The 23,640-nt window shown below is 50.3% G+C and overlaps 10 protein-coding genes across 10 annotated transcripts; 7 read left to right on the top strand and 3 right to left on the bottom strand.

The window, feature by feature from the left end:
- Positions 1-132: 132 nt before the first annotated feature.
- Positions 133-3,110, top strand: PV06_01899 (uncharacterized protein; the record flags this gene model as incomplete). Its single annotated transcript, XM_016402535.1, has 2 exons — positions 133-300; positions 347-3,110. Exons 1-2 carry the CDS (start codon positions 242-244, stop codon positions 3,108-3,110), a joined length of 2,823 nt encoding a protein of 940 aa, XP_016266432.1. The 5' UTR covers positions 133-241.
- Positions 3,111-3,334: 224 nt separating this feature from the next.
- On the top strand, positions 3,335-4,144 carry PV06_01898 (uncharacterized protein). The gene has a single exon (XM_016402534.1). The coding sequence runs from the start codon at positions 3,455-3,457 to the stop codon at positions 3,947-3,949; it is 495 nt and encodes a 164-aa protein (XP_016266431.1). The 5' UTR covers positions 3,335-3,454; the 3' UTR covers positions 3,950-4,144.
- Positions 4,145-5,042: 898 nt separating this feature from the next.
- PV06_01897 (uncharacterized protein) lies at positions 5,043-7,001 on the top strand. The gene is made up of 2 exons (XM_016402533.1): positions 5,043-6,795; positions 6,846-7,001. The coding sequence occupies exons 1-2, from the start codon at positions 5,098-5,100 to the stop codon at positions 6,894-6,896; spliced, it is 1,749 nt and encodes a 582-aa protein (XP_016266430.1). The 5' UTR covers positions 5,043-5,097; the 3' UTR covers positions 6,897-7,001.
- A 751-nt stretch (positions 7,002-7,752) lies between these two features.
- On the top strand, positions 7,753-9,996 carry PV06_01896 (uncharacterized protein; the record flags this gene model as incomplete). The annotated part of the gene is made up of 1 exon (XM_016402532.1): positions 7,753-9,996. One exon carries the CDS (start codon positions 7,753-7,755, stop codon positions 9,994-9,996), a length of 2,244 nt encoding a protein of 747 aa, XP_016266429.1.
- Positions 9,997-11,720: 1,724 nt separating this feature from the next.
- Positions 11,721-12,629, top strand: PV06_01895 (uncharacterized protein; the record flags this gene model as incomplete). The annotated part of the gene is made up of 2 exons (XM_016402531.1): positions 11,721-11,979; positions 12,032-12,629. 2 exons carry the CDS (start codon positions 11,721-11,723, stop codon positions 12,409-12,411), a joined length of 639 nt encoding a protein of 212 aa, XP_016266428.1. The 3' UTR covers positions 12,412-12,629.
- Positions 12,630-15,212: 2,583 nt separating this feature from the next.
- Positions 15,213-15,744, bottom strand: PV06_01894 (uncharacterized protein; the record flags this gene model as incomplete). The annotated part of the gene is made up of 2 exons (XM_016402530.1): positions 15,213-15,486; positions 15,545-15,744. 2 exons carry the CDS (start codon positions 15,742-15,744, stop codon positions 15,318-15,320), a joined length of 369 nt encoding a protein of 122 aa, XP_016266427.1. The 3' UTR covers positions 15,213-15,317.
- Positions 15,745-16,589: 845 nt separating this feature from the next.
- PV06_01893 (uncharacterized protein) lies at positions 16,590-18,187 on the top strand. The gene is made up of 3 exons (XM_016402529.1): positions 16,590-16,814; positions 16,886-17,143; positions 17,200-18,187. Exons 1-3 carry the CDS (start codon positions 16,756-16,758, stop codon positions 17,756-17,758), a joined length of 876 nt encoding a protein of 291 aa, XP_016266426.1. The 5' UTR covers positions 16,590-16,755; the 3' UTR covers positions 17,759-18,187.
- Positions 17,680-19,129, bottom strand: PV06_01892 (uncharacterized protein). The gene is made up of 2 exons (XM_016402528.1): positions 18,922-19,129; positions 17,680-18,846 (listed from the first exon to the last, which is right to left on the bottom strand). The coding sequence occupies exons 1-2, from the start codon at positions 18,945-18,947 to the stop codon at positions 17,823-17,825; spliced, it is 1,050 nt and encodes a 349-aa protein (XP_016266425.1). The 5' UTR covers positions 18,948-19,129; the 3' UTR covers positions 17,680-17,822.
- Positions 19,130-19,210: 81 nt separating this feature from the next.
- Positions 19,211-20,857, top strand: PV06_01891 (uncharacterized protein). The gene has a single exon (XM_016402527.1). The coding sequence runs from the start codon at positions 19,334-19,336 to the stop codon at positions 20,435-20,437; it is 1,104 nt and encodes a 367-aa protein (XP_016266424.1). The 5' UTR covers positions 19,211-19,333; the 3' UTR covers positions 20,438-20,857.
- Positions 20,858-20,944: 87 nt separating this feature from the next.
- PV06_01890 (uncharacterized protein) lies at positions 20,945-23,489 on the bottom strand. The gene is made up of 2 exons (XM_016402526.1): positions 23,349-23,489; positions 20,945-23,235 (listed from the first exon to the last, which is right to left on the bottom strand). Exon 2 carries the CDS (start codon positions 23,058-23,060, stop codon positions 21,489-21,491), a length of 1,572 nt encoding a protein of 523 aa, XP_016266423.1. The 5' UTR covers positions 23,061-23,235; positions 23,349-23,489; the 3' UTR covers positions 20,945-21,488.
- Positions 23,490-23,640: the final 151 nt, after the last annotated feature.

Raw genomic sequence — 23,640 nt, 5'->3', positions numbered from 1 at the left:
ACGCGCCTGCTGTGGCTGTGACGCGATTAATTCGGTTTGGCGCGCGTTTGCAACTCCGGAATCAAGCTAAGACTATTTAGGCAGCCATCGGATATTCCTACATTGCTACATCCATTCATCCTTCTATCGGCTCTTACTCGTACTACTTGACTGGTGCATCAAGTGATGCTTGATCATTCTCAATATGTTACTCGTATTGCGCTCTTGAAGTGTCTCACCCTGATTCTGCGTTCATGCCGCCATGGATACCTACACATTTGCGACCTCGCGACAGATTGATTACCCTGTGTGTCTAAGAATGTAAGTTCACTGCTTGATGGAAGCCCGAAGACTGATTGGGCGTCAGAAACACCTTGGAAGGCAAACAGTCTACGATTCCTCAGTCTGTACTGTTGAAACACCCTGAGATTCGCCATATTGGATCAATCCAGAACCCGGTATCAGAGCTCTACGCCACTGTTCAATTATGGGCCGAGTCCAAGCCTCTTGGGGTGTCTGTTCAAACTCCTCATATGTTCTTCAAAAACAACAGGACCTGGAACAAATGGCTTGAACTCCCAGTTCCAGTTAAAGATTGCCCCGCATCGTCGCAAGTAGCGATCACAATATGGGATCTCTCGCCTTGTCCTATCAATGGCAGCGTGGACCACTCGGTACCATTTGCCGGGACGACTATTCCTCTCTTTGATGATGATGGTGCCCTCAGACGAGGTCGCCAGAAGTGTCGAATGTACCGCAAAAAGATTGCCGACGGGCATCTGCCTTCCACTACTCCGCACATTCCACGCCCGAAGCGGAGAAGGAGGAATGAAGAACCTCCCGAGGCTAGCCCTGAGGAGGAAGAGTTAGAAAGACTCGAGCAGCTCTTCAAGAAGCACGAGATGAATGAAATCCCTCAAAACGATTGGCTTGACCAACTAGTCTTTCAGAAGGTGGGCAAGAAGGCCCGTGAAGTTGACGAAGCAGCGACAAAGCGGTTGAGTATGCGAAAAGCTGCGAAGCGAAGATTCTCTAAAGATGAGTCGTCCAAGGTCATGGCTGGAGGTCTCCTCGATCAACATGACTCAGACATGAGCGATTCTGAGTCTGAGAGAGAAGATGACGAGCATTTTACCTTGTATATTGACCTTCCTCGATGGGATTTTCCAGTGATTTTTGAAGACCATGAATACAATCCTCCGAGGTTGATGAAGGAGTTTCAGTCAAACTTGTCAGCGTCTATGATGGGCTCCAAATCTCCGCCGGAGGTTCGTTATGGCCCTGGAATTGCGACCGGCACCTCGGTTGTCGATGGTGATGAATACCCCGTTGTTCAGATATTTGATCCTGAACAGTTCCAGCGAGAGAATCCCTGCGAATCAAAACATCGCCGTCTTGTCAGGAGTGATAGGAACGCATTGTACGACGTCGATCAAAAGCCAAATGCTAAACTTCGGGATGAGATCAACGAGATCTTGTCTTATGGACCAACACAGGAACTCACTCCCCAAGAAAAGGACGTTATATGGACTTTCCGTCGGCATCTTAGCCGTGACAAACGGGCTTTGACGAAGGTAGTCAAAGCAACAGACTGGAATAGCCCTAGCGAAGCCAGACAGATAGCCGAACTGATTCCAAAGTGGGCGAAAATTGATGTTGACTCTGCCCTTGAGCTTCTTGGTCCAACCTACGATAGTGCGGTCGTACGAGCATATGCGGTCGACCGCTTACGACAAGCAGGAGATGCTGAATTACTATTGTATCTATTGCAGCTCGTTCAAGCCCTGAAGTTCGAACAGTACGATTCCCAGGCAGAGACCTTGCCATCCTCATCCCTGGCAAGCTTTCTAATCGACCGCGCTGCCAACAACTTTGTATTGGGGAACTACTTACACTGGTATTTGATGGTCGAATGCGATGATCAGGGCCCAGATACCAACGCTGCGAATAGGAAGCTGTTTGCAAGAGTCGAATATCACTTCATGGTCGAGCTGGAAAAGCGGGCACCGGAGCAAAGAAAAACCTTGTTGAGACAGGCCGAGATGATTGCCGTCCTGTCGAGAATCAGTAAGGAAATCAGGTTCAATCGGAGCAACCGCATACAAAAAATTGAGATGCTTAAGAAGTATCTTGCTGACCCAAAACATGAACTAATCAAGATCGATCCGCCCATTCCCCTCCCACTGGACCCGGAAGTCGAAGTCAGTGGCATTTTCCCTGAGGAGGCGAACGTATTCAAGTCATCCCTGTCTCCACTGCTGCTTAATTTTAAAATAGCTGGCCCAGTGAATGCTGGTAGTTCTGCATCGCAAACACGTTCCCAAATCCAGGGCAAGTACCCGATGATGTTCAAGACAGGTGATGATCTCAGGCAAGATCAACTTGTGATCCAGATCATTGAGCTGATGAACAATTTGCTCCTGAAGGAGAACCTGGATCTCAAGCTCACGCCATACCGCATCCTCGCCACCTCGCCAACAGCAGGAGCCGTACAATTCATTCCGTCTACAGCAATCTCGGCCGTTTCGGCAAAATACAAAGGTTCAGTGCTCGCATACTTGAGGGCGAACAACCCTGACGCTTCTGGCCCTCTCGGCGTGCGAAAAGAAGCAATGGATACATACATCAGATCCTGTGCTGGCTACTGCGTGATTACTTACATCCTCGGGGTTGGAGACCGTCACCTTGATAACCTCTTACTTCAACCATCTGGCCACTTCTTTCATATCGATTTTGGATTTATCCTTGGGCGTGATCCGAAGCCATTCGCTCCATTGATCAAGCTATGTAAAGAAATGGTAGAGGGACTTGGTGGAACGACGTCTCCACAATACGCTCAATTCAAGCAGTATTGCTTCACTGCGTATACGACCTTGAGAAAATCAAGTTCCCTCGTTCTCAATCTGTTCAGTCTGATGGTGCAGAGCTCTGTTCAGGATATCAGGCTAGTGGAGGAACAAATGGGCGGGATCGGTGGTGCTGTTGGAAAGGTCAGGGAGAGATTCCACCTGGATGTCAGCGAAGAGGAGGCTGTAAGATTATTGGATCAGGTGTTGGCCGACAGCGTCAACGCAGTGTTTGGGGTGGTGATTGACCGGCTACATGAGTTTGTTCAAGGTTGGCGGGCATAGATTGAGATTTCCGAAGGGAATCTGGAAAAATCTAATCATAGACCTTGTTACAAAGAGATCATTTTTGTGGCCATGGACAAGGATCGTGATTGTAACCTGACGTTGTCGGCAAGGCTGCGGTACTCGTCCCGTACTCGTATACAGTATATCTTCCCCTCAGCCTTGCCCCGCAAATGAACGCTTCTCAAGTATTACGAGTAAATACTTCCTTCTAGAGCCACCAAGTACATTATCTTTTCCAGTTGTCTATCCTCACTCAAATCTGTACATGCTCGCTTCTAACTAATAGGACCTGACATCACAACGCCCAAATCACCCTATTCCCCACCCGAGTAAGATACAAAATGTCCGCAGCATCGCAACCAATTTCCGACGCCCAGTTTGCCATCGCTATCCAAGACCTGCCCTTTGAAAACCTCTACTCCAAAGCCGCCGAGATCGAAAATTCCATATCACATCTCACACGCTCCAATGAGCAACTGCAGAAATACATAGACAGCATCACGTCCGACCAATCGCTTTCAGAGGAGACGAGACAAGAGGGAGACAAGGACTGCTCAGACGCGATCCACGAGAACGTAATCGTGATCAACCGCCAGAGGGATAGGATTCAACTACTGAAACAAGAGGTCGAAAGAAGAGGAGGTCGATGGCACGAGCTGGACAAGGAGCACAAACAAAATGGGAACTCGGGCCCGACATCGACAAATGGAGAGCTAGCGGTAGCATACTCAGACGCAGGCTCATCGAGGAGACTGACAGACGAAGAGTTGAGACAACAAATGCTCGAGCGACTGGCAGAGGACGACCATGGTGAAGACAACGGCATGCATTTGTGATGTGAGTAAGCGCTCGTGCGCAGAGAACCTACAAGTCAATGCAGGCGGTACACGATTCCCAAGTCACGAACATAACGAAACTACATACCTGAAAAGTCATTCGCACATTCAATGTCAAGATTCATTGCGTCTCAAGATTTCAACAGTTCTACGCTAAGAGTGCGTTTATGATCTGTCACAAGCTTCGAACCAAAGGGCTCCGCAGTATCTTACACTTTAATATGGATGGAGTTTTCCGAGGCGTCAACGAGATAAGTGCTTGAACTCTGGAAGAGCAGCGCATGTCTCATACGCTCGCTGATCTATTCAACACTAACTTCGCATGATACCCTACCCTTGTCTCGACTTACAAGGACGTGGACGAGAACGCCAACTGACCTATTCTTCGACACAATCCATCAACTGCTGCTGGAAAGCAACGACACAATCAGGAACTGATATACATGGAATGCGAATGATTGCAATTACGCTTTCCAATGTGGCCAAAACCACCAATCTTCAGACCAGGGGTGATGTGGCCTGGGTACACTGTAATCGTGTGGTTCAGACGACGACACATCAGCACGTGTGCGACTAAAGTACGCCTGACTATTCAAACTGGCCTGAGTGGATATGTATCGAAGCTTTTCTGCTTATTCATGGAGATACGAAATGAGGCGATGCTTCCACAGACTCGGTTCCAAAACCAGCGAGGCTCCGAGTCACGTGCGAGGCTGTTGGGGTGAACCCAATATCAAACTCTGACTGTATCCATACCGCGTCATAGATATTTCTTCTTATCGCCTGAAGGTCACCGAATCGGAGACTTTGGCTTTTCGGATGGTTCATCGACCATTATATACGCGATCTTCAGTTCCTCGATAGGGCTTTGCATTCCCACTATTGTCTCGATCATGGTCCCACCGGTGACATTAGGGTTCGGACTTTCCCATGAAGCCGCTGACAAAAACTTCTTAAGTCGGGTCATGACGACCTGCATATTTCGGTAATGACGTGTTGGTACCCCTGTCGACAGTTTGGTCGGTCCAGGTAAGATCCGATAGTTCGGGATATACATGCTAAGTAGATATCAATCATGCATCCGATGTAAATCAGTCAACTCTAGTCTCCCTGAAGAACCTCAGAGTCCTCCGTGATTTCCTGCAAGAATGGCTGATTTGTTCAGAGACACCGTTGCAGGTCAGCTTCTGCGTCTCGTCACTGGCAGAAGAATCCTTCAGTATCCTGAGGAACGAGATTCATCAATATGGCAGAAGTATCTCAACCCCGAGAAGTCCGCCAACATGGCCATGTACGGCAGCACGGAGCCTCCCTCATCGGAAAAGAGAGAAGAGGTCGAAAGGGGAGAATCTTCGAGTGATGAGAGGCGACCTACACCTGAGCGAAACTCGCCTTCTCATAGTTCCTCCTCAACCACTGTCGATGATGAGAACGTTGTTGTGAATACCCTCAGCAAGACCGCAGTCGACCCTGAAAAAGGCCGCGACGTGCACATTGTCGACTGGTACGGTCCAGATGATCCGGACAACCCACAGAACTGGAGTTCCTTCAAGAAAATCTGGGTGACCTTCGAGATCTGCTTGCTCACCTTTTCGGTCTACATCGGCTCCGCGATCTACACGGCCGGTATCCAGGACGTCTCTCGTGTATTTGGCGTTTCCCGCGTCGCTGCCACTCTCGGACTGACGCTGTTTGTATTGGGATACGGAGTAGGGCCAATGCTTTGGTCTCCAATGAGTGAGGTTCCACAGATCGGTCGCGGACCCATCTACATTGGTACTCTCGCATTGTTTGTCGTCCTCCAGGTGCCTACCGCGCTCGCTACGAATTTCGGCATGCTCCTTGCTTTCAGATTCATCACTGGGTTTGTCGGCTCACCCTCGCTGGCCACCGGAGGTGCCACTATCGGAGACATGTACACCCCGGCAAAGCGCACGTATGGAATGGCGGTTTGGGGCATTGGCGCGGTCTGTGGTCCAACCATGGGACCTCTAGTCGGCGGCTTCGCAGCAGAAAGCAAAGGCTGGACATGGACAATCTGGGAGCTCATGTGGCTATCTGGCTTCACCTTGGTTCTCTTGTTCTTCTTGCTGCCGGAGACGTCTTCTGCCAATATTCTATATCGTCGGACCCTGCGCCTGCGGAAACTTACCGGCAATGACAAACTCATCTGCGAGCCACAGCTCATGGGGGAGCAGATGACAGGGAAAGAGATTGTGATGATGGTCCTCGTTCGCCCATTCACCCTGTCTTTCACAGAGCCAATGGTATTCTTGCTCAATCTGTACATTGCCCTCATCTACGGGTTACTGTACATCTGGTTCGAAAGCTTCCCCATCGTGTTCTCCGGCATATATGGGTTCAGTCTTGGTCTCGAGGGCACGGCATTTCTGGGCATCCTTGTTGGGGTCTTCATCGTGCTTGGACCTTTCATCTGGTACCAGCGCAAATACATCGAGCCAAAGTTCAACGACAAAGGAGAATTGCAACCTGAATGGAGACTCCCTCCAGCTTTCGTTGGCGGTTTTGCGATTCCAATTTGTCTCTTTTGGTTCGGATGGTCAGCTCGGCCCGACATACACTGGATAATGCCGATCATCGGCTCCGGGTTCTTCAGCATTGGCGCTTTTCTCTTGTTCAACTCGGTTCTCAATTATCTGGCAGATGCGTATCCTGCTTATGCAGCGAGTGTGCTGGCAGGAAACGACTTCTTCCGATCTTCATTCGGCGCCGCATTTCCCCTTTTTGCAACGGCCATGTACGAAAATGAAGGAGTGGGAAACGCCAGTTCGATTTTGGGAGGCATCGCAATTGCCTTTATTCCAATTCCCTTTTTGTTGTTCAAGGTAAGTTTTTGAGATGTCGTTTTTGGGAGATTTTGCTAATGACCAAACAGTATGGCGAGCGACTGAGAATGAGGTCCAAGTTTGCTCAGAAGGATTATTAGGTCATTTCACAGTATCTGGCCAGATCATTGTTGTTTATTCTGCAATCTATGAAGGACTTGCTACGTTGGTGTCCCTTGAGAAGCATCGTCGCTTCAGGTTAAGAGCACAAATGTACGAGCATGTTTAGGAATGTTTAGAGGTAGCAGGTTGAATCTTTGGCAATGTAGCGTCATAGATTTACCGGAGACATTAGATAGATTAATCAAACGAAAAATTCGTCTAGAGAGACACTGAATAATACAGGATGATTGGGAGGATGAAAGGAAGTGGCTATGCGTGTAGAGTCAGGCGGGACCAAAGGGTTCCTGGCTAGGTCTATGGAAGTACCTAGGCGGTGTAGATAGCTATGCCTAGGGCGCCAAGGGTCACGTGGTGTCGAGTGCTACTACATGCGGATAGAAATGACCTAGATTTGTGTTACGCCCTTGGACTAGCGCGTCCTCCAGACCACACTTAATGGCACCACATCATAAGGCTGAACTATCGCTTCCGAATGAACAAAAGGTCCCAAAAGGCAACGAGAAATCTCGGTACTTGTGACAGCTAGTTTCATCTCGCAAATATTATGGACATTCACACCACATACACTCCGTTCTTTTGGTCAGAGGATCACTGATGCGATTTCAACGAACCTAGCGGATCCCTTCCAAACCACCTTCTGCTACACCGGGGCTGTGCTCAGAGTCGACCTTCACCGGCCATAAATGCAACGGTTCGCAACCCTAGACTGAGGAGATACGTATATAAATGCCTCTTCTAGCCCAGGTTTGAAGGAACTGTCTTCACGATTCCTGTGCCAATGACCCTCACTACAAGCGATAGCACAAGAGTCATTCCATGGCCGCTGATAGAACCATGCTTTGCGGATCTTGTCAGAAGATTTGGGCTAGAATCGATTCTGGCCTACCTTGCGACAAACAGACTTCTGAGCCTAGTCTTTTTGAGTACGCACAGCAACCGAATACATGGACAGGCTCACACCATACCAGTGATGGCAGCTTTGTTTCTGCTGTTCAGGACAACTGTTATATTTGTACAACAATCGAGAGAGACTGTACTCGCGAATTGCGCAAACAGGCCGCCTTGTTTCGCACGTTCTATCAGCTCCAGTCAACAGATAATCCGGATCAAGACGGACGCCGCTATGACTTGGATTTCACGGTCGAAATTCTACGAGGACAACCTCCCATCCCACAACGACATGTTTTTGACTGCAGCGGGATATTTAAGATTCTGCCCAAGCAAGGTATGTTTCTAATTCGAATCATCTGGTGGTTGAAACTGATCGAGCGAGTAGCAATATCAGTTCCCATGAACCCACTTCCGATCACTAAAAATACGTTTAGCACAGCTTGTGAGAAGCTGGTCCGTCGATGGCTCGAGGACTGCTGCAAGTGCCACAAGCATTGCACTCAACGATTTGATACAACGAAGAGCTCGAGGAAGCAATTACTAACTGGCTATCCAACCCGCATCCTGAATATATCCGCTGCACGAGGAGAAAAATTCAGCTTGGAACTCTCGGAAAACCTATCGAAACTCCCCGAATACGTTACATTGAGCCATTGCTGGAACAGAAGCATGCCGCTCAAACTTGAAACAGGGAATATCGATGAACTGAAAGCAGGTATGCCATTGTCGAAACTTTCCAAACGTTTTCAAGATGCAGTGAAAATCGCTCGCTGGATGGGCATCGATTATATCTGGATCGATGCTCTCTGCATTATTCAAAATTCGAAATCAGATTGGGTTTTAGAAGCGAGCAGAATGGGGGAAATATACTCAAACTCATACTGCAACATTGCTGCCACGAGCTCTGAAGAGAACAAAGGTTGCTTCACAGACAGACCAAGGGAATTGGTGGAGCCCTGCGCTGTCTCCGATCCTCTTTCGGATGACCCAGAGAAGACGCATATCCTTGGGTACAATGATTTCTGGTGTAACAGCCTCCTAGATACCGCTCTACACAACCGAGGGTGGGTAATTCAAGAACGACTGCTCAGCCCCCGCACAATCCATTTTGGACAAGAACAAATTTTCTGGGAATGCCGTGAGATCAAGGCTTGTGAGGCTTATCCTGAAGGCATACCGGAGGCCTTTTGTGATTGGAGAACGCGAGCTTGGGGACGGCTGGACGAGGCGCTCATAGAGAACGGCAAATACTCGAAAGGCACAATGGCGCAACAACACCCAAGCTTCCTACAGAGACTTTGCGCCTGGCTCAAGGGTACAACAATGCCGATGTCGGCCACGACCGCACCCTCTCCAGGACTACCCACAGCCTACGAATTCTGGAGCAGGACCGTGGAGCGCTATATGGAGTGCAAACTAACCTATCAACAAGACAAACTTGTCGCAATATCTGGTATTGCCCGAAAAATCCAGGAAGCCACCGGAGAACGTTATCTCGCAGGGCTATGGGACAATTCCTCTCTTGCTCCTAGTCTTCTCTGGTACGTGCTTGGGCGCCGACAAGCCGACAGTACCGCCTCGGTGCGATACAGATCGGTGGAAGATGATTGCCGTGCGCCGTCATGGTCTTGGGCATCGATGGAAGCCAAGATTGTTTGGCACTGGCCTGTTGGCTGTGAGTCAGTCTTGATCAAGATCTCCGGAAAGGAGGTCAATACAACTGTAGGGACTGAATTGACCGGGGTTGCATCCGCGAAACTTCACATCGAAGGCCATCTGTCCGAGGCTAAACTACGCATTGCGGGTCATGACCAAGACGGTTATGCCACAGAGGATGGCTGCTATGCATTACAACTCAAATCGCAGGCAACTTCATCTCAACAAATCACTGAGCTAGAGCCTGCAGTCTTTCTCGACACCCCTTTATTGCCAGATCATTGTGTTGATGTACATCTTCTCCCCGTGTGCACGGGATGGAATGGGCTTACCGGAGACATTGACACCCAGCTTTCTGGGCTGGTCCTCAAGAAAGTCACATGCCGATTTGAGGCCAAATACGAAAGAATTGGCATATTTGGATTGGATCAGACGCAAGCATATCTTCTCTATGGTCTCGGCTCGGAAAAAACAAACGATTTCAATGAATACATCACAAACCTGGAAAGGTCGGTGATTACCATCGTCTAAGGAATGGCTGGAGGATTGCTGTCCTGACATAGAGAGTGTATCTGATATTCTGCTTCTCCTTCTCGAAGTGATCATTGCGCTATTTCATCCAGTGCTCGACCGTAGTCTGACAGGCGGCTCATACCCTCAGAGGGCGCTACGGTGCAGTATTTCTTGCGAAACGGAAATCGATTTTCATGTGCCAGAAAGAGCCAGATCGACCACAAGTCCAACTTCAAAAGCAATCTCTTGCACTTTGCGATGCGCATCGTGCAGGAGAATCTCCAACCGAATGTGACATTGGAAGCGAAATAACCAACGGCATTGGTCCATGAGAGATACCTCCCTTCCGTGGCTTCATAGAGGCGTCGACTTGTCCACTCAGCATCTGTCAAGAAGAAGCAGTAAGCGAGTGTTCAGCCTATCACTTGCCTGGTCTTCCTTTCAAGGACATCATAGTGCAGCCACAACCTGCAGGTCGACGTTTGGTTCTTTGGTCTTGACAGAAGGTCCCTTATTCTTCATCATGATAGGCGAGCATGCTTCGCTTGTGAAGAAGCACCCAAAGAGTACTCCTGAGCGATGTGGCTATGCTTGAGCAGAAATCAACTTAAAGGCAGCCGTCGACGCAGAATGAAAGAAATTTCTTTTCACAATCGCCAGTATCTTCACCTGCGCAGTGTTTATATGGTAGATCTGGCACAATTGTCGCTTCTACCGCCCACCAAAGCTCGCCTGGGCATGGGCCTACATCACCACTCAATGCTCTATTCTCCTCGACGAATAGGTGCTCTTGACCTAGGCTGGCAGGGGCATGAAACCCCGCGCCAGGCAACTGGCCCAGCCCTTTCAGCAGCCCTACTCGTCAAATGGTCGGAAATATTGCCTGACAAAACAGCCTAGGCTGACCGAGTATTACACCTTTTGGCTGGTCCTTGGCAAGCTTTTGGGTCTGACAACATCTTTTTCATGTTGATTCTGACAGGATACGTCCTAGGTACATTCATGGAAATGTCTCGGTGTCCCGCCTTTCGAGTCCTGGCGGTCATTGATCTGGTGTTTGACCCTCCTCAACCTGACTAAGTGACCCGTGGACATGCCACCCGGACTTTGCATAAGCTAAATGACTGATTTATGCACACCCTACGCCGACGCTCATGGGAGACATGCTGATCCACATGCACTGAGCGTGCCATTGCTATCCTTCAAGAGACAAGCTTTGGGAGGAGCGTCGGTATTTCTCACAAAGGAAATTCTACCTCTCTCTCATTATCACTTCTGGTGACGACCTATGGGGAGGTTGTCACATGGACTGATACGTGAAAGGACGAGCTAAATGATTCACAGTTCCCCGGAGACACCTGACTGCATGACGCTCGCAGAGGGCGTGCCTCCCTTGCCCTGTATCCGCAACCTCGAACATCCTACACTTGCCTTGGCCCCGTCGTCAATACTGTTACCCGCCCTTCGGCGATTACCATTTGAGGCAAAGTCAAAGCGAGCAACGGACTCACCAACAACCCTGTTACCTGCAACACCCCTCATGGCATCATGCCCTGCTGGGAGGGTTCTCGCACCCCCGTCTTCACGTTCACACCGCTTCGAAGAATGTCAAGAAATACAGGCTTTAATCACTCTCGGCGGGTTGACAAGTATTTCTTCTCTCACCCCTTCTCATTTGCATGTCAAAAGGTCTCGAAGCTGTCGCTGGCCGACTTTTTTGTTCTGCTCAAAGCAATATCATCATGAAGCAAGTATGGAGCTGCCCACAGTGTCTTGACGGCACATTTCCAACCGTCGGCTTTGACTTCAGTTCCAGCGCTTTTATCTGCCACCTCTGCGGCACCCGTTTGGAGAGTCTTGAACTCACCGAAGACTCTGTCGACTCTTTCCCGTCACCTGAGAATGCTGGAAGTGGTTACAATGGTCAGCATGCAGGACCTCCAAATATTCTGAACAGCAGAGGTTCTGGGTACATCCTCCTTCCTCCAGGATGGAAACACCGTACGACCAAGTCGCTGACATGTCCTGAGTCAAAACGCTGATGTAGTCACAGACATTAAGCTGAGAGCCTACCCTGGTCAAGCCAACCACATCGCATTGTGCGGATGCGGGAGGTCCTACGGGAACATGTCCAATTCCGCCAACAGCAACCTCGTCAGGCACATCAGGGATGAATTGGGGGCATACCCTACCCCCTTTTGCGACACTTGTGGCATGGTGTTCAAGGCTCCACGGTACTTGGACACACATAAAAAGAGGTCGAGGAAACACTCCAATGTGTCACATCATGGCTCTAACGACATGATATCTCGCTCTGGCTCAAAATACGAGTGTCCTCACTGCAAGAAAAAATTTCCCACTCGGGATGAGCTCTACGCTCATCTGAACAACAAGCACAGACCCGAACTCCAAGGTGCTTCCCATCGTGGTTGAGAATGTCTAATACGGCTCCTAGAGGTTGACATTACGAGTCATGACACATGAGCGTGTTTTTCATCTTGAGAAGGATATGTCTCATAACGCGAGGAGGGTAAATTGAGCTGAAACTGATACTGCTAGGCTATGGACTAGATGACATTGATCATGGAACTACACTACATCATTTCCAAATTACGCCAGATAATGAACATTCTTAATCAGCAGACAACGATGGTCTGATTTTCTAGATCGCATTTGAGATTGTCGAGTGTCAGGGAAGGGTGAGTATGAAGAGCATGACCACAGAATGTGGCAGAAACCACCACTGCTCATCAAGAGCCACCGGGGGGCGAATCTACCGCCGACAGTATGCCCTTGGGGTTGGAGAGTAGAGGGAGAGGCAGAGGGGCCCCAGAATTCCTCGCAAGTGTCAATGTGATGGCTTGCAACATACGCGTCGACCAGTGTTCCATCCCAAGTCCAGATGTTGGTTTGGGATGTGATGGAAGAGTCAACGGCACAACCCTAGGGCGTCCGCTGGGCAACTAAGTGCGAGTACCGTGTCCACTCGTGTAAAAGTGTCAACCGTGGGTGAACTAAACATAGTCAAGTGGCCACGAAAGGATAAAAAGAAAAGCGCAAAACCCCACTCAGGCACGGTTAGCACAGAAGGCCATCAACGAGATCGTGCGACGTCATGGGGCAAGCAAAGATCAGCCAACCGAGAAGGCGAGTGAATTTGGTCAAGGGCGTCCTCGTCCGCTCTGGCGCGTCCGCTGAGGCTTGGTGGGGACTTCGCGTCTGCATTTCAGAGGTGGGAAGTGTGATGGTCTTCTTAGCGCAATGGGACTCGTAGAAAGGAAACAATTGACGTTGGTGGTGGTGGTGAGGGTGGTGATGTTTTTCCGATCATGTCACCGTGGCGTGTTTTGAATCCAAACCTTGACCTTCGAGGGATCGTGGACTCGCAGTGACGTGCGCGATGAAAAAGGCCAGAAGCCAGAGATACCTCACTAGGGGGAGGGGGGATGATCAATACTAGTCCTTTCCCCCCCGGGCGTGCTTGGCCCATTCGCGAGAGGCCCAGACGCAGGACATGGGTGATGGGCGTCGGGGTATTGTACTGTAGGCGTGGCGTCTCGCGTGGTTGACAAGGGTGAAAAGGACGACCCCCGTCGGCCATCGAGCACGACGGAGGGAGCTGGTGTGTGACTAGTGGGCGCCGGCAAGAATGTGACATGGAAGATCCCCCATCCCACAATTCGGTTAGGGAGCGAGGATTCACTAAATCCAGATAATTTTGTCAGGGCTCATCGAGTGGCTCATGTTTTCGCCGACCTGTTCGATGGTGAGTGCAGGGTATCCAACGGGGGAGGGGTTGATAGGCTTGAAGAGGCGCCTCGTTCGGGGGTGTCGATTGAGGGCTTCGTCGACGGACGCGGCCACTAATGCAGAATCACTCGATCCGACTTGTTGTACGGATGACCAGGGCCCTGGTCGGAAAGGGGGGTCGAAGAACGAAAGTGGAGTAGAGACTTGGGCTTTGTGCTTCTTTGATTGGAGGACTCGTACTCGTACGGGACTTCACGAGAGCCCCAGAATCACAGTTGTGAATTACGCCGTGGTTGTCTACAGTAATGTAAATATCCTTCCGAAAGGGTGAGTTGTGTCGGTCGAGGGAGGTGGTGGAGGGAGATATTGAAGGTGACTACTACGGGAGTGTAGATACAAAACATGTAGAGAAATTCATGCTACAGTACATTCCCGGGACAAAGAGGATCGACCAGAGTTATGCTCGTACAGATAGCAAGTTGTACAGTTTGGATGAGTACGTACTTGCTAGGGAGGAGGGGAATGCAAACTAGTCGACTTTCCATCCGGTACGGTGATAAGGTCACCATACGGATACAAGATGGACAAGGCCCCCTCGTCGGCGGTCGCTTTGAAAGATCTCAAGACAAGTACTGGAATAGAAAAAAAGGGGGGGGGTTGGTGGTGGCTCGACTGATGTTGGATAAAAACAACGGGAGTTTATTTTCGGAGCCTCACAGCCCAAACCATTTTAGGTATGAAGTGTGGCTTCTTATCGATAAAAGGGATAAAAGGATTGGTGGTGGTGGTGGGTGGTGGTGGTGGGTAATCGGCGCGACTACCCAAGGAACGGAAGTTTTCCCCCATGTACATAACATAACAGTACTTGTACTCCCCGTACCAAGACAATTTCCATACCTCCTCTGGCCTCGGGCTAAAGCAAGTCCACTCGTACTGGTACTTTGTGTGAGTACCGGGGTTGTGCAAATCGTGTTGGCTTTTGTATGGTTTGTTTGTCCAAATCTGGCTTAGTATCCACACTCCACATGTTATATGTGGTTACTGCACTGTACATACAATACATCTGATGTACTCGGTGTGGGTGATTTGTTGTACACCAAATGTATCTTTATCTTAGTCATCCTGTACCTCACTTTTGTAATGACATTCCTTCTATCAGTATCGACTCCACGGCTTTGAGAGTGAATTCCCGACAGTAATTGTACGGGAACAGGTCATCCATACACGTACTAACAAATGTGTGTGTATCCTTATGTCGCCAATAGTCCTCTGACATGTCAAGTCTGTTAGGGTTCAAAGGTCTTACGACCAAGGCCAAAAAATATGAGGTATCTATGCCATCACTATTACTGAAGAGGTACACGGCGAACAAAGCAATGATTGTGCGTAATGGTCTGAATTTCTTATCTTGTATCCGTCTGAATCAAGATTATGTTTTGAGTCAACTTCTACTGACTGTCGGTGATTTCTCGATGTTTCTCCTGGAAGATTCATACTCTCATCAATGTGTTATCATTCCGAAATCTCCAAACTTCTAGACTCCTGACTGGATTATCGGTTTTGCGATGATACCAATATCAACGGTGGAATCACAGATCGCAATCCTTTCCCCAATCACTCCAAGTTCCCTGACACCAGCAATGCCACGCACTGGGGAGTCCAGCCTGGCAGGTTTTGAGGATAGTGTCGGCACTGCAGGCAGGCAGTTTCTTGTTGTTGCAGCTCATGACGCCTTCAGGATGGCTCTTGGTCGTATCACTATGCAAGACAGTACTTTAGCGATCGTGGTCTGTCACAGAAGAAGACCCAAACTTACCACCAGCAGCTTTGTTCGCACATCTTGCCCGTCAAACCTGCACATGCCGGAGAAGCAATGTCCATGCCATTCTTGATGCCCTTGTTCGCTTCGCAGGTGTTGTAACACATGTCGTTGGCGTCGTGTGAACCAGGTTCACCTGCAATGACCGAAGTAGAGAGTGTGGCGACCACGACAGCAAAGAACGCCGAGATCTTCATTTTGGGGCTTTCGTTGGACCTTGTGAGATTTCAGATCTACTGAACGCGCGAGATTAATATTGTTTGCCAAGTCCGGAGGGGAGATCCAACTTACTCACGAGGCTTAGCTATTGTTGTAAGAGCACTTTGAGGAAGAAGTGGTTGTGTTGTTGATATTCAGAAATTGGTCAAGACGAAAGATTTATAGGAGGGGAAGCGTGACGCGCACGCATCTGTTAGTGAAGGGAAGTTAAGAGGACTGTCACGACAATTCTTACTTGATCGTCACTCCTTTCAAAAGTGAATCCAAGCAGTAGCACACTGCAGATAATGAAAAAGGTAGGTGAGGTGTTATTGTACTGTTGCTCTTTGTCTCGTTCCAGGTCCGACGACCATATGCCGGAAGCAGTACACATGTGTGTTTTCTGTGCAGCCACATAGCTTTGAACCATGGACGGGCCTTCATGGTTGCAAATGTCTTGTTCTGGGACAAAATGGCAGCGGAGCTTTGGGGTCTTGTATGGTCGCCCTGGACAACTTGTCGTTGTTCTCTGGTTCAAGATGCATTGAGACGAGTGGTTTGTCTGTAGATCCAAATTCATACCTTGATATGAGCGACCATGACATATTTATGAGAGGTCAACCATCATGGTACTCGGCATCTTTGATTTACGGAGTCCAAAATACCTACAGTTAAATCCACCACCGGCACTAAGGAAAAAGGAGACGATCATGACGCTCAGCCTTGCGCTACGTACGTTTCAAGTCAAGTGACATCATCTGCGGATTCCCCACGAGGCTGCGACTTCTCACTATCATCAGTTGCAGCCTAAACTCGTCCTGGAACATCAACATCACTACAACAGCGCAATTACAACACGACACAACAAAGTGCAGCACATCCTAGTATTCATCCCTCCTGCAGACCATCGACCTGCCAGTCATGATCTCTGCCGAATAGTGTCGACGGATCCTGATTCCACTACTCACCCTTCAACTGTTAACCGCCGTCGTCGGTCATCTTCTCGAACAATGGATCCTCGGTGCGAGGAGCTCTCGAATGTGAGCTACGCCAACTTCGGTCTCAGCCTGTATGTCAATCCATGCACCTCTCATCTTGTCCTTGCGCAAAGGCACGTTTCTGCTGACACTCCGAATGCAGGTTCATTCTCATCGGCATACTCGTCTCCTATCTCCCTCAACACATTCGCATCATCCGCCTCCGTAGCAGTTACGGATTGTCTCCCTACTTTGTCCTCCTCGGCACGACGAGCGGCACATGTGCCTTTGCCAACATACTCGTACTACCGAAATCTCGAGTCGACGTCGCATGTTGTCGAGATGTTGAGTCTTTCCCGTGCGTGGCGGGCATGTTGGGCATCGCGCAGGTCGGTGTACAATGGAGTTGTTTTACCGTCATGTAAAGTTCCGTCCCTAGTTCTGGCCGTCGCAAAAGTATAACTGACTATTTTGCAGCCTATTGCTTTTCCTCATCTTCTTCCCTCGGACGAGCAATCCTCTTACCGATGACCAAGACGATCCTCCGAAAGACGACCTCGCTCCCTCGTACCGTACCGCGCTCACGGTGACCGCCATCTCAGTTCTCCATGCCGTGGTCATTGCGATCCTGAGCTTCTGGTTCGTCTATGCGAGACCAGAACATGCACAAGGCTGGGCCAATTTCCTGGGCATCTTCTCCACCGTCCTCGCATCCATCCAATACTTCCCGCAGATATATACCACGTTCAGACTCAAGAGAGTGGGCAGCCTCAGCATACCCATGATGTGCATACAAACCCCGGGCAGCTTCGTGTGGGCGGCCAGTCTAGCAGCAAGATTGGGCAGTGAAGGCTGGAGCGCATGGGGCGTCTACGTGGTGACGGGATGTTTGCAAGGAACCTTGCTAGTCATGGGCAGCTACTTTGAGATCATGCATCGAAGACGCGAGAAGAAGGAGTTGCAATCAAGAATGGCGGCCGCTAGTGGAGACACTGTCGCTACGGAACAGACACCACTGCTCAGATCTGACGATTGAGAACAATACGTACTATTGTTTTGGACATGCGCCATTGGGCTATATCAAACAGAGCAGCTTCTCTTCATGTCAAGTGCGGAACCGGTGTCTTTGATGGTGACGGCTCTTCCTTTGCGTGTTTCTTTCCGTCTGCAAGCGCAGTCATTTCTTCCAACTCTTTATCAGTCGTCCCGTCCAGTGCAGGCTGGCCGTTCTCAGAAGTATATCGTGCGTCGGACAAACTGATGCCGTACCGCAGAAAGTCAAAGTCCTCCAGAGATTCCAACATCTCTGCCCACCCATCTCCAATCTCCCCTACGTGTCCAGGACTTCCGGCCAGCGGTATGCCCTGCGTGTGATCTAGATCGTCTTCCTTGTGCTCCCCCGTCCTTCCCGCGAGCACCTCCTCTTCCCTGCCCGAGTAGACGTCACGCAGACCCGGGTGCGGACACCACACGACGCGCATCCCCGCCCGTCTCCCCGCCTCTGCCCCCGGGACGCTGTCTTCAAACACCAGACACTCGCGGGGCTCGATGGGCCTCTCCCCTTGCCCCTCGGTCATGACGGTCTCGTTGATGGCCTCGAGGGCCAGGAGGTATATGTCGGGTAGGGGTTTGCCCCGGCCCTTGGGGATGCGGTGGTCGTCGCCCAGGATCTTGTGCCTCTCGGGGAAGACGTCGAACAGGTCCCTCAACCTTTTGGTCTTGATCTCGTAGTTCCTCGAGTGCGAACTCGTGGCCAGGGCCAGCTGGACCTTGTTCCCCCCGGCCGCCGGACTCGCCGCGCCGTGCGAGGTGGTGCGGGCGTCCTGCAGCCGCCGCAGCAGGTTCTCCACGCCCGGTAGGGGTTTGCAGTTCCTGAAGGCCTCGGCCTGCAGTTCGACCTGCCTCTTCATGAACTCGTCGTGGGTGATGGGCAACTGCGCCCACTCGTGAAAGATCTTGCCCGCGGCGGGCCCCGGCCGGCCTTGCAGTTGGGCCTTGATGTGCCAGGGGAGGTCGGGCCGGCCGTTCTCGCGGAGGATGGTGTTGGTGACGACGGTGTAGGCGTCCTCCGAGTCGATCAGGAGACCGTCCATGTCGAAGATGCACGCTCGGACAGGTGGGAATCTGTTTGGGGAGAGGAACGTTAGCCATGATGGGTTCGAGTACCAATGGAGGGGTCCAGGGCGAGTCACAACGTACTCATCATTACTATCAGAGGAGGCCATGATTGCGAGGGGCAGACTGCTTGATAAGGGAGTGTGAGGAAGGGTAGTCGAATGTTGCCCAAGTTGGACACGATTTATTCTGTACAGGTGAAAAGAGAGAACACAAATAAACGAGTCCGTAGAGAGGGAGAGAGAGAGAGAGAACTGCGTCCAACTTTTTTTCAAATCGTCCCTCGCAGATCTCTCGAGCTCCGCTTGGAGGTTCTGAATGAAACCAAGATTTCTCGTTTATCTACTCCGTACTCCGTGTCGAACTAGATCGTTCGGAGATCGCCCGTGTCACAAAATTCCACCTTCGATTCGACGACACTGACTTGAGGCTCCGTGTACTGTACCTTTTTTGTTGTCCCTCTTTGTCACCATACGAGGGTACTGGCATCAAAACCATGTCCTTCAAATCCACGGGGCCCAAAACACGACCAGATCCTGTGAAACCGCCTCAACAAGCTGCAGCAACAACCAATCCCATTGCCACAGGCCCATTGCCTCCGTCATGGACAAAACAATCCCGTCGGTCCTCTTCCTCGTCGACCTCCTCCTCCTCCATCGCCTCCTTCCACTCGGCCCGTTTCCCAGCGGATGAAGAGTCCCGCATGCTCGCTTCTTCCCACGAGCTCAAATCTCAAGCAAACACGCAATTCTCACGACAAGACTTTTCGTCCGCGATCAGCACCTACGACCGAGCACTGGCAGAGTTGCCGAGCTACTTGGACTATGAAATGGCCGTGCTCCAATCCAACATCGCAGCGTGTCACCTGAAACTCAGCCAGTGGAAAGACGCAGTCGAGAGTTGTGACAAGGGTCTAGAAGGGTTGGAACGAGAACTGCCCACCAAACCTAAACCCAAGTCAAAATCGCAGAACAAGAACAAAACCAAGACAAAGGACCACGAGGACCGGGATTCGAGATCAAACGAGAAGGGGAGCAAAGGAAACAACTCCACAAAACCGGGCAGGTTGAATTCAGACACCGAGTCTTCGGGTTCTGAACCGCCCTCGCCCACGGTCCGGTCGGCACGAGACGAAGACACGACGGTGGTCGAGATACCTGACGAGGCCGACGAATCCGAGGTCCTTGCCGCCCTCTCTCTCAGCGACGGACGCAGATCCGACATTCACCGCATCAGGACCAAGTTACTCCTCCGTCGAGGTCGGGCCAGGACCAACGTGGAACCCCAGACGTGGACCGACCTTTCCGCGGCGCTGGAAGATTACAAGACGCTCCAGTCGCCACAATATTTCGACACCCTACCTCCGTCGGACCAAAGGACCGTCCGCCAGGCTTTGGTCGTTCTCCCCCCCCAGGTCAACCGAGCGAAAGAAAAAGAGGTGGCCGACATGATGGGCAAACTGAAAGACTTGGGCAACGGCATCCTCAAACCTTTTGGTCTGAGCACGGAAAATTTCAAAGTCACCCAGGGCGAAGGGGGAGGGTACAGTTTGAGCTTTGACGGGGGTGGTGGTGGTGGTGGTGGTGCCAAAAAGACCTGAAGTTTGCATTTCTATTTTTTGGCTTCGTCGCTTTTTATGGGGGAGGATCAATGAACTGGTTGATCGATCTTCCAACCTTGCATTACAGTCTACAGTCTCACAGGTTACAGCATTACCCCCCAAAAAATCCAGCGTTCGACAGAGTTGCAAGTCACCATAAAGACCAAAGAACCAAGGCTTGGTCCAGGCCGGTTGCCGGAGCAGAGTGTATTGGAGTGGGATTGGATAGGAACCGTGGCGTGTCATTTTGTACCCTCTCTACCTGTACTAACAAAAGAGTGATGACTTGATGATTAACAATGACAATGACGAATACAATGAATCTAAGATCATGGGTTACCAAGATGCCACGGAGAGGCAAGGGCAGTAGCATTCCATCGACTTCACCTTTGTTGTTAGCATAATATAGACCGACATATGACAGCATAGAAAAAGGGAATGTTGATCAATTCATCGATTGAAGCACATCTGTGATTCCTTGCTAGAAGCAGCAAAGCACACCGACAGGGAACCATATATCACAACATCACAGAACCTGCTTCGATGCCGGGTTGACCTTCTATCTATACCTTTGAGCACTTGTCCCCTTTTGCATCCAGCACGGCCCTTTGCTCTCTGCTCTCTGCTTCTCTCGCTCTCAATCCGTCAAGAAAAAATTACAAGGATAGCTTTAGGCCTGGAATGTCTCCATTTGGGCACTACCCACAACTTTTTTTTTCCAATTCTCGTTGGTATCCTATCAGTTCTCCATCCAATAACACTCGTGGCCGTGTTGCAAAAAAAAGGGGGGAAATGATGAAATCTTGACGTTTTCAAATATGGCCGTTCAATGTATTCCTGACTGTGCATCACCTGTGTGACAGCAAGGGAAAAAAGGGGAAAGCACTCAATCATTCAATGGTCGTTTCAGGTTGGGGTATCTCAATCGTCGTCTCGTTTGCCCACGACTGCTTGGTCAATGCAGTCCTGTCCTGGTCGTTGTAGCATTCGTGGAAAAAGACTGTTTGCAGACGCTTCGTCTGTCAAAGATTTCAGACTCAAAAAATCCTTCTCAATCGTACTCTGCATCTGCGTCTTCTTCTTCGTTGTCATCGTCAACAAATGGCTCATTCACAATGGTGTCATGATCTGGAGCGAAATCTCGAGTGAATACAGCTGACATTTCGTCAGAAGGCAGGAGCGGCGAATTGTACGGAGCCATCGGTGGGCCCATTGTCATGTGCGCTGAGCCAGTTGGCATTTCCCAATCACCTTGCTTGTGCAATCCTGCATCTCCGTACCCAATCAGTTCATGGTTGCCCATCATATTCGGGGTATGACCTCCAAAGTTGTCGGTGAGGGTGTTCTCGGCACCAGCTCCTACGCCCCAAAACTGCTGCTCGTCATGGTCGGAAGCAGTGTCTCCAGATGAGTAAGTTGACCGAGAGCCAGGTCCCGAAAACACTGGAAACATTTCGGTAGCCTCGCCAGAGCAAGGAGAGGGCCCGACTGCTGACAAGTAGCCCATTTCCGGGAACATTTGCGGGGTTCTTGGGGTGTGATAACGCGGCTGCATACCACGAGTGCCCGTATTCATGTATGAGCCAATTCCCGGTCGTCCGAAGAGGTTCGTGGAGTTGACGTTGGCGTAGTGTTCTGCAGTCATTTCTCCAGGCGGTTGTCGATCATTCAATTCCGAGCTGTTCATTGCAAGGGTCTGGAGACTGGCCAAATCCTGACGATTGCCAGAACCTGGAACTCGGGTGCTGGGAGCTATAGGGACCAAAGTTCGGCGGTGGGACCTGGTATTTGAATCAACAGGACTTGCCTGCGCTCTGCTGCCATCGGCATGTCTCTCCATCGCAGGCTCGATCTTTCGGCGCTTGTTGGATCTCTTGTCCTCTTCAACAGCCTCCTTGCCTCTCTTCATCAGCTGTCCCTTCTGCTGATTGAGTCTCTTGTTCGAGACGACTCTCTTGTAGCTGGTAACTGGATCATCAACGATCCTCAGCATGTAGGGTGTATCGAAGAGGTGCTTGCAGACCGACTTGGATCTGGCCATGGTATTCACGATTTTGTCAAAGCGCTCCTTGAAGGTCCAGCTGTGCCGCTTGCCATGTGATTTGCCCGCTTCTCCCAGGTAACCTTCAACAAGGTTTTGCTCTTTCCTAGAGCGGCGGATGCAAGCGTCAAGGATCTTCCAGCAAAGTGCTTCTACCATGTGATTGTCATGACTTTGGGTCTTGAAGGCATCGGAAACATCACGCTTCCTAATTTGTTCAACGTCTTCATCGGCGTCCGAATCATGGTTTTGTCGGTCGGTAGGGACACATTTGAAAGCCATGAAGAGGACTCTGACGTGCGCCTTTCTCATATCGAGGGTTGGTGGGATGCTACTGTCAACTGGTCCTGCTTTTGCTTGAAGCATCACATCGTGATACTTGTCCGCGGTCAAAGCATCTGGGAACAATGTTTGTGTGTCAGCAGGTACAATACCAGATGACAGATCTTGCGAGGTTGGTAGTGTGTCAGGGTCTATGTTGGCGAAAGGTGAAAGGCCTCGCTGGTCCACTGGAACCGCTTGGACTTGTTCGTGGATCAGGCGAGCTCGCTGCTCAGCCAGCTGATGATGATTAGCTGCCATGCTGTGATTCCGTCTGTGAGGGAGTATGCGTTTGCTGGTTGTGGAGGAATGCCCGATATTGACTGAACTTGAAATTGTTAAAGGTGCAGACTCGAATGATTTAAATCCATTTTAGTGACAGACAAAGGGAGGGTGGCAGCATTTAGTACCGCCTCGACAGTGAATCCGAGTCACGCTAGTCCGGCAGAATAACGCGTTAGTATTCAAGGCAGTGAATAGGTATATGTGAAGTAAATTGTCGGCAGAAATCGCCTTAACGGGAAGTGCTGGTATGGGGAGGGCACTGACGGTAATAGTATTGTTTTGAGACTCGTCTGTTTCATCCATGTCACCCGAAGAGAAACCCTCATACACAGTGATCAGCCGATATGGCGCCGATGCTCGCTCACATGGACGGACTGTTGGCTTCGTTTGCCGCCGACTCATGTTGACTTAACCTGCCGAGATCGAGTGCGATGAGGATGTATTCCTGTCTTGTATTTGACTTGTGCGGGTCTCGATCTTGTTTTCTGGCCCTTGCGGCAGTGCCGCCAATATGAATGGGATTGATGCTTTCATTGCTCCCAGCGACCAATGACAT

This window comes from Exophiala oligosperma (genome assembly GCF_000835515.1).
Source record: "Exophiala oligosperma strain CBS 72588 unplaced genomic scaffold supercont1.2, whole genome shotgun sequence".
NCBI lineage: Eukaryota > Fungi > Ascomycota > Eurotiomycetes > Chaetothyriales > Herpotrichiellaceae > Exophiala > Exophiala oligosperma.
This window is presented reverse-complemented; position numbering and strand designations above follow the sequence as displayed.

Coding starts and splice junctions, on each gene's coding strand:
- PV06_01897 (XM_016402533.1), top strand. CDS start 5,098: ATGGCTGATTTGTTCAGAGACACCGTTGCAGGTCAGCTTCTGCGTCTC. Junction 6,796..6,845: donor TTCCCTTTTTGTTGTTCAAG/GTAAGTTTTTGA, acceptor ATGACCAAACAG/TATGGCGAGCGACTGAGAAT.
- PV06_01898 (XM_016402534.1), top strand. CDS start 3,455: ATGTCCGCAGCATCGCAACCAATTTCCGACGCCCAGTTTGCCATCGCT.
- PV06_01890 (XM_016402526.1), bottom strand. CDS start 23,060: ATGGCAGCTAATCATCATCAGCTGGCTGAGCAGCGAGCTCGCCTGATC.
- PV06_01893 (XM_016402529.1), top strand. CDS start 16,756: ATGGATCCTCGGTGCGAGGAGCTCTCGAATGTGAGCTACGCCAACTTC. Junction 16,815..16,885: donor GCCAACTTCGGTCTCAGCCT/GTATGTCAATCC, acceptor CTCCGAATGCAG/GTTCATTCTCATCGGCATAC. Junction 17,144..17,199: donor TGGAGTTGTTTTACCGTCAT/GTAAAGTTCCGT, acceptor ACTATTTTGCAG/CCTATTGCTTTTCCTCATCT.
- PV06_01891 (XM_016402527.1), top strand. CDS start 19,334: ATGTCCTTCAAATCCACGGGGCCCAAAACACGACCAGATCCTGTGAAA.
- PV06_01892 (XM_016402528.1), bottom strand. CDS start 18,947: ATGGCCTCCTCTGATAGTAATGATGA. Junction 18,847..18,921: donor TCCTCTGATAGTAATGATGA/GTACGTTGTGAC, acceptor CTCCCCAAACAG/ATTCCCACCTGTCCGAGCGT.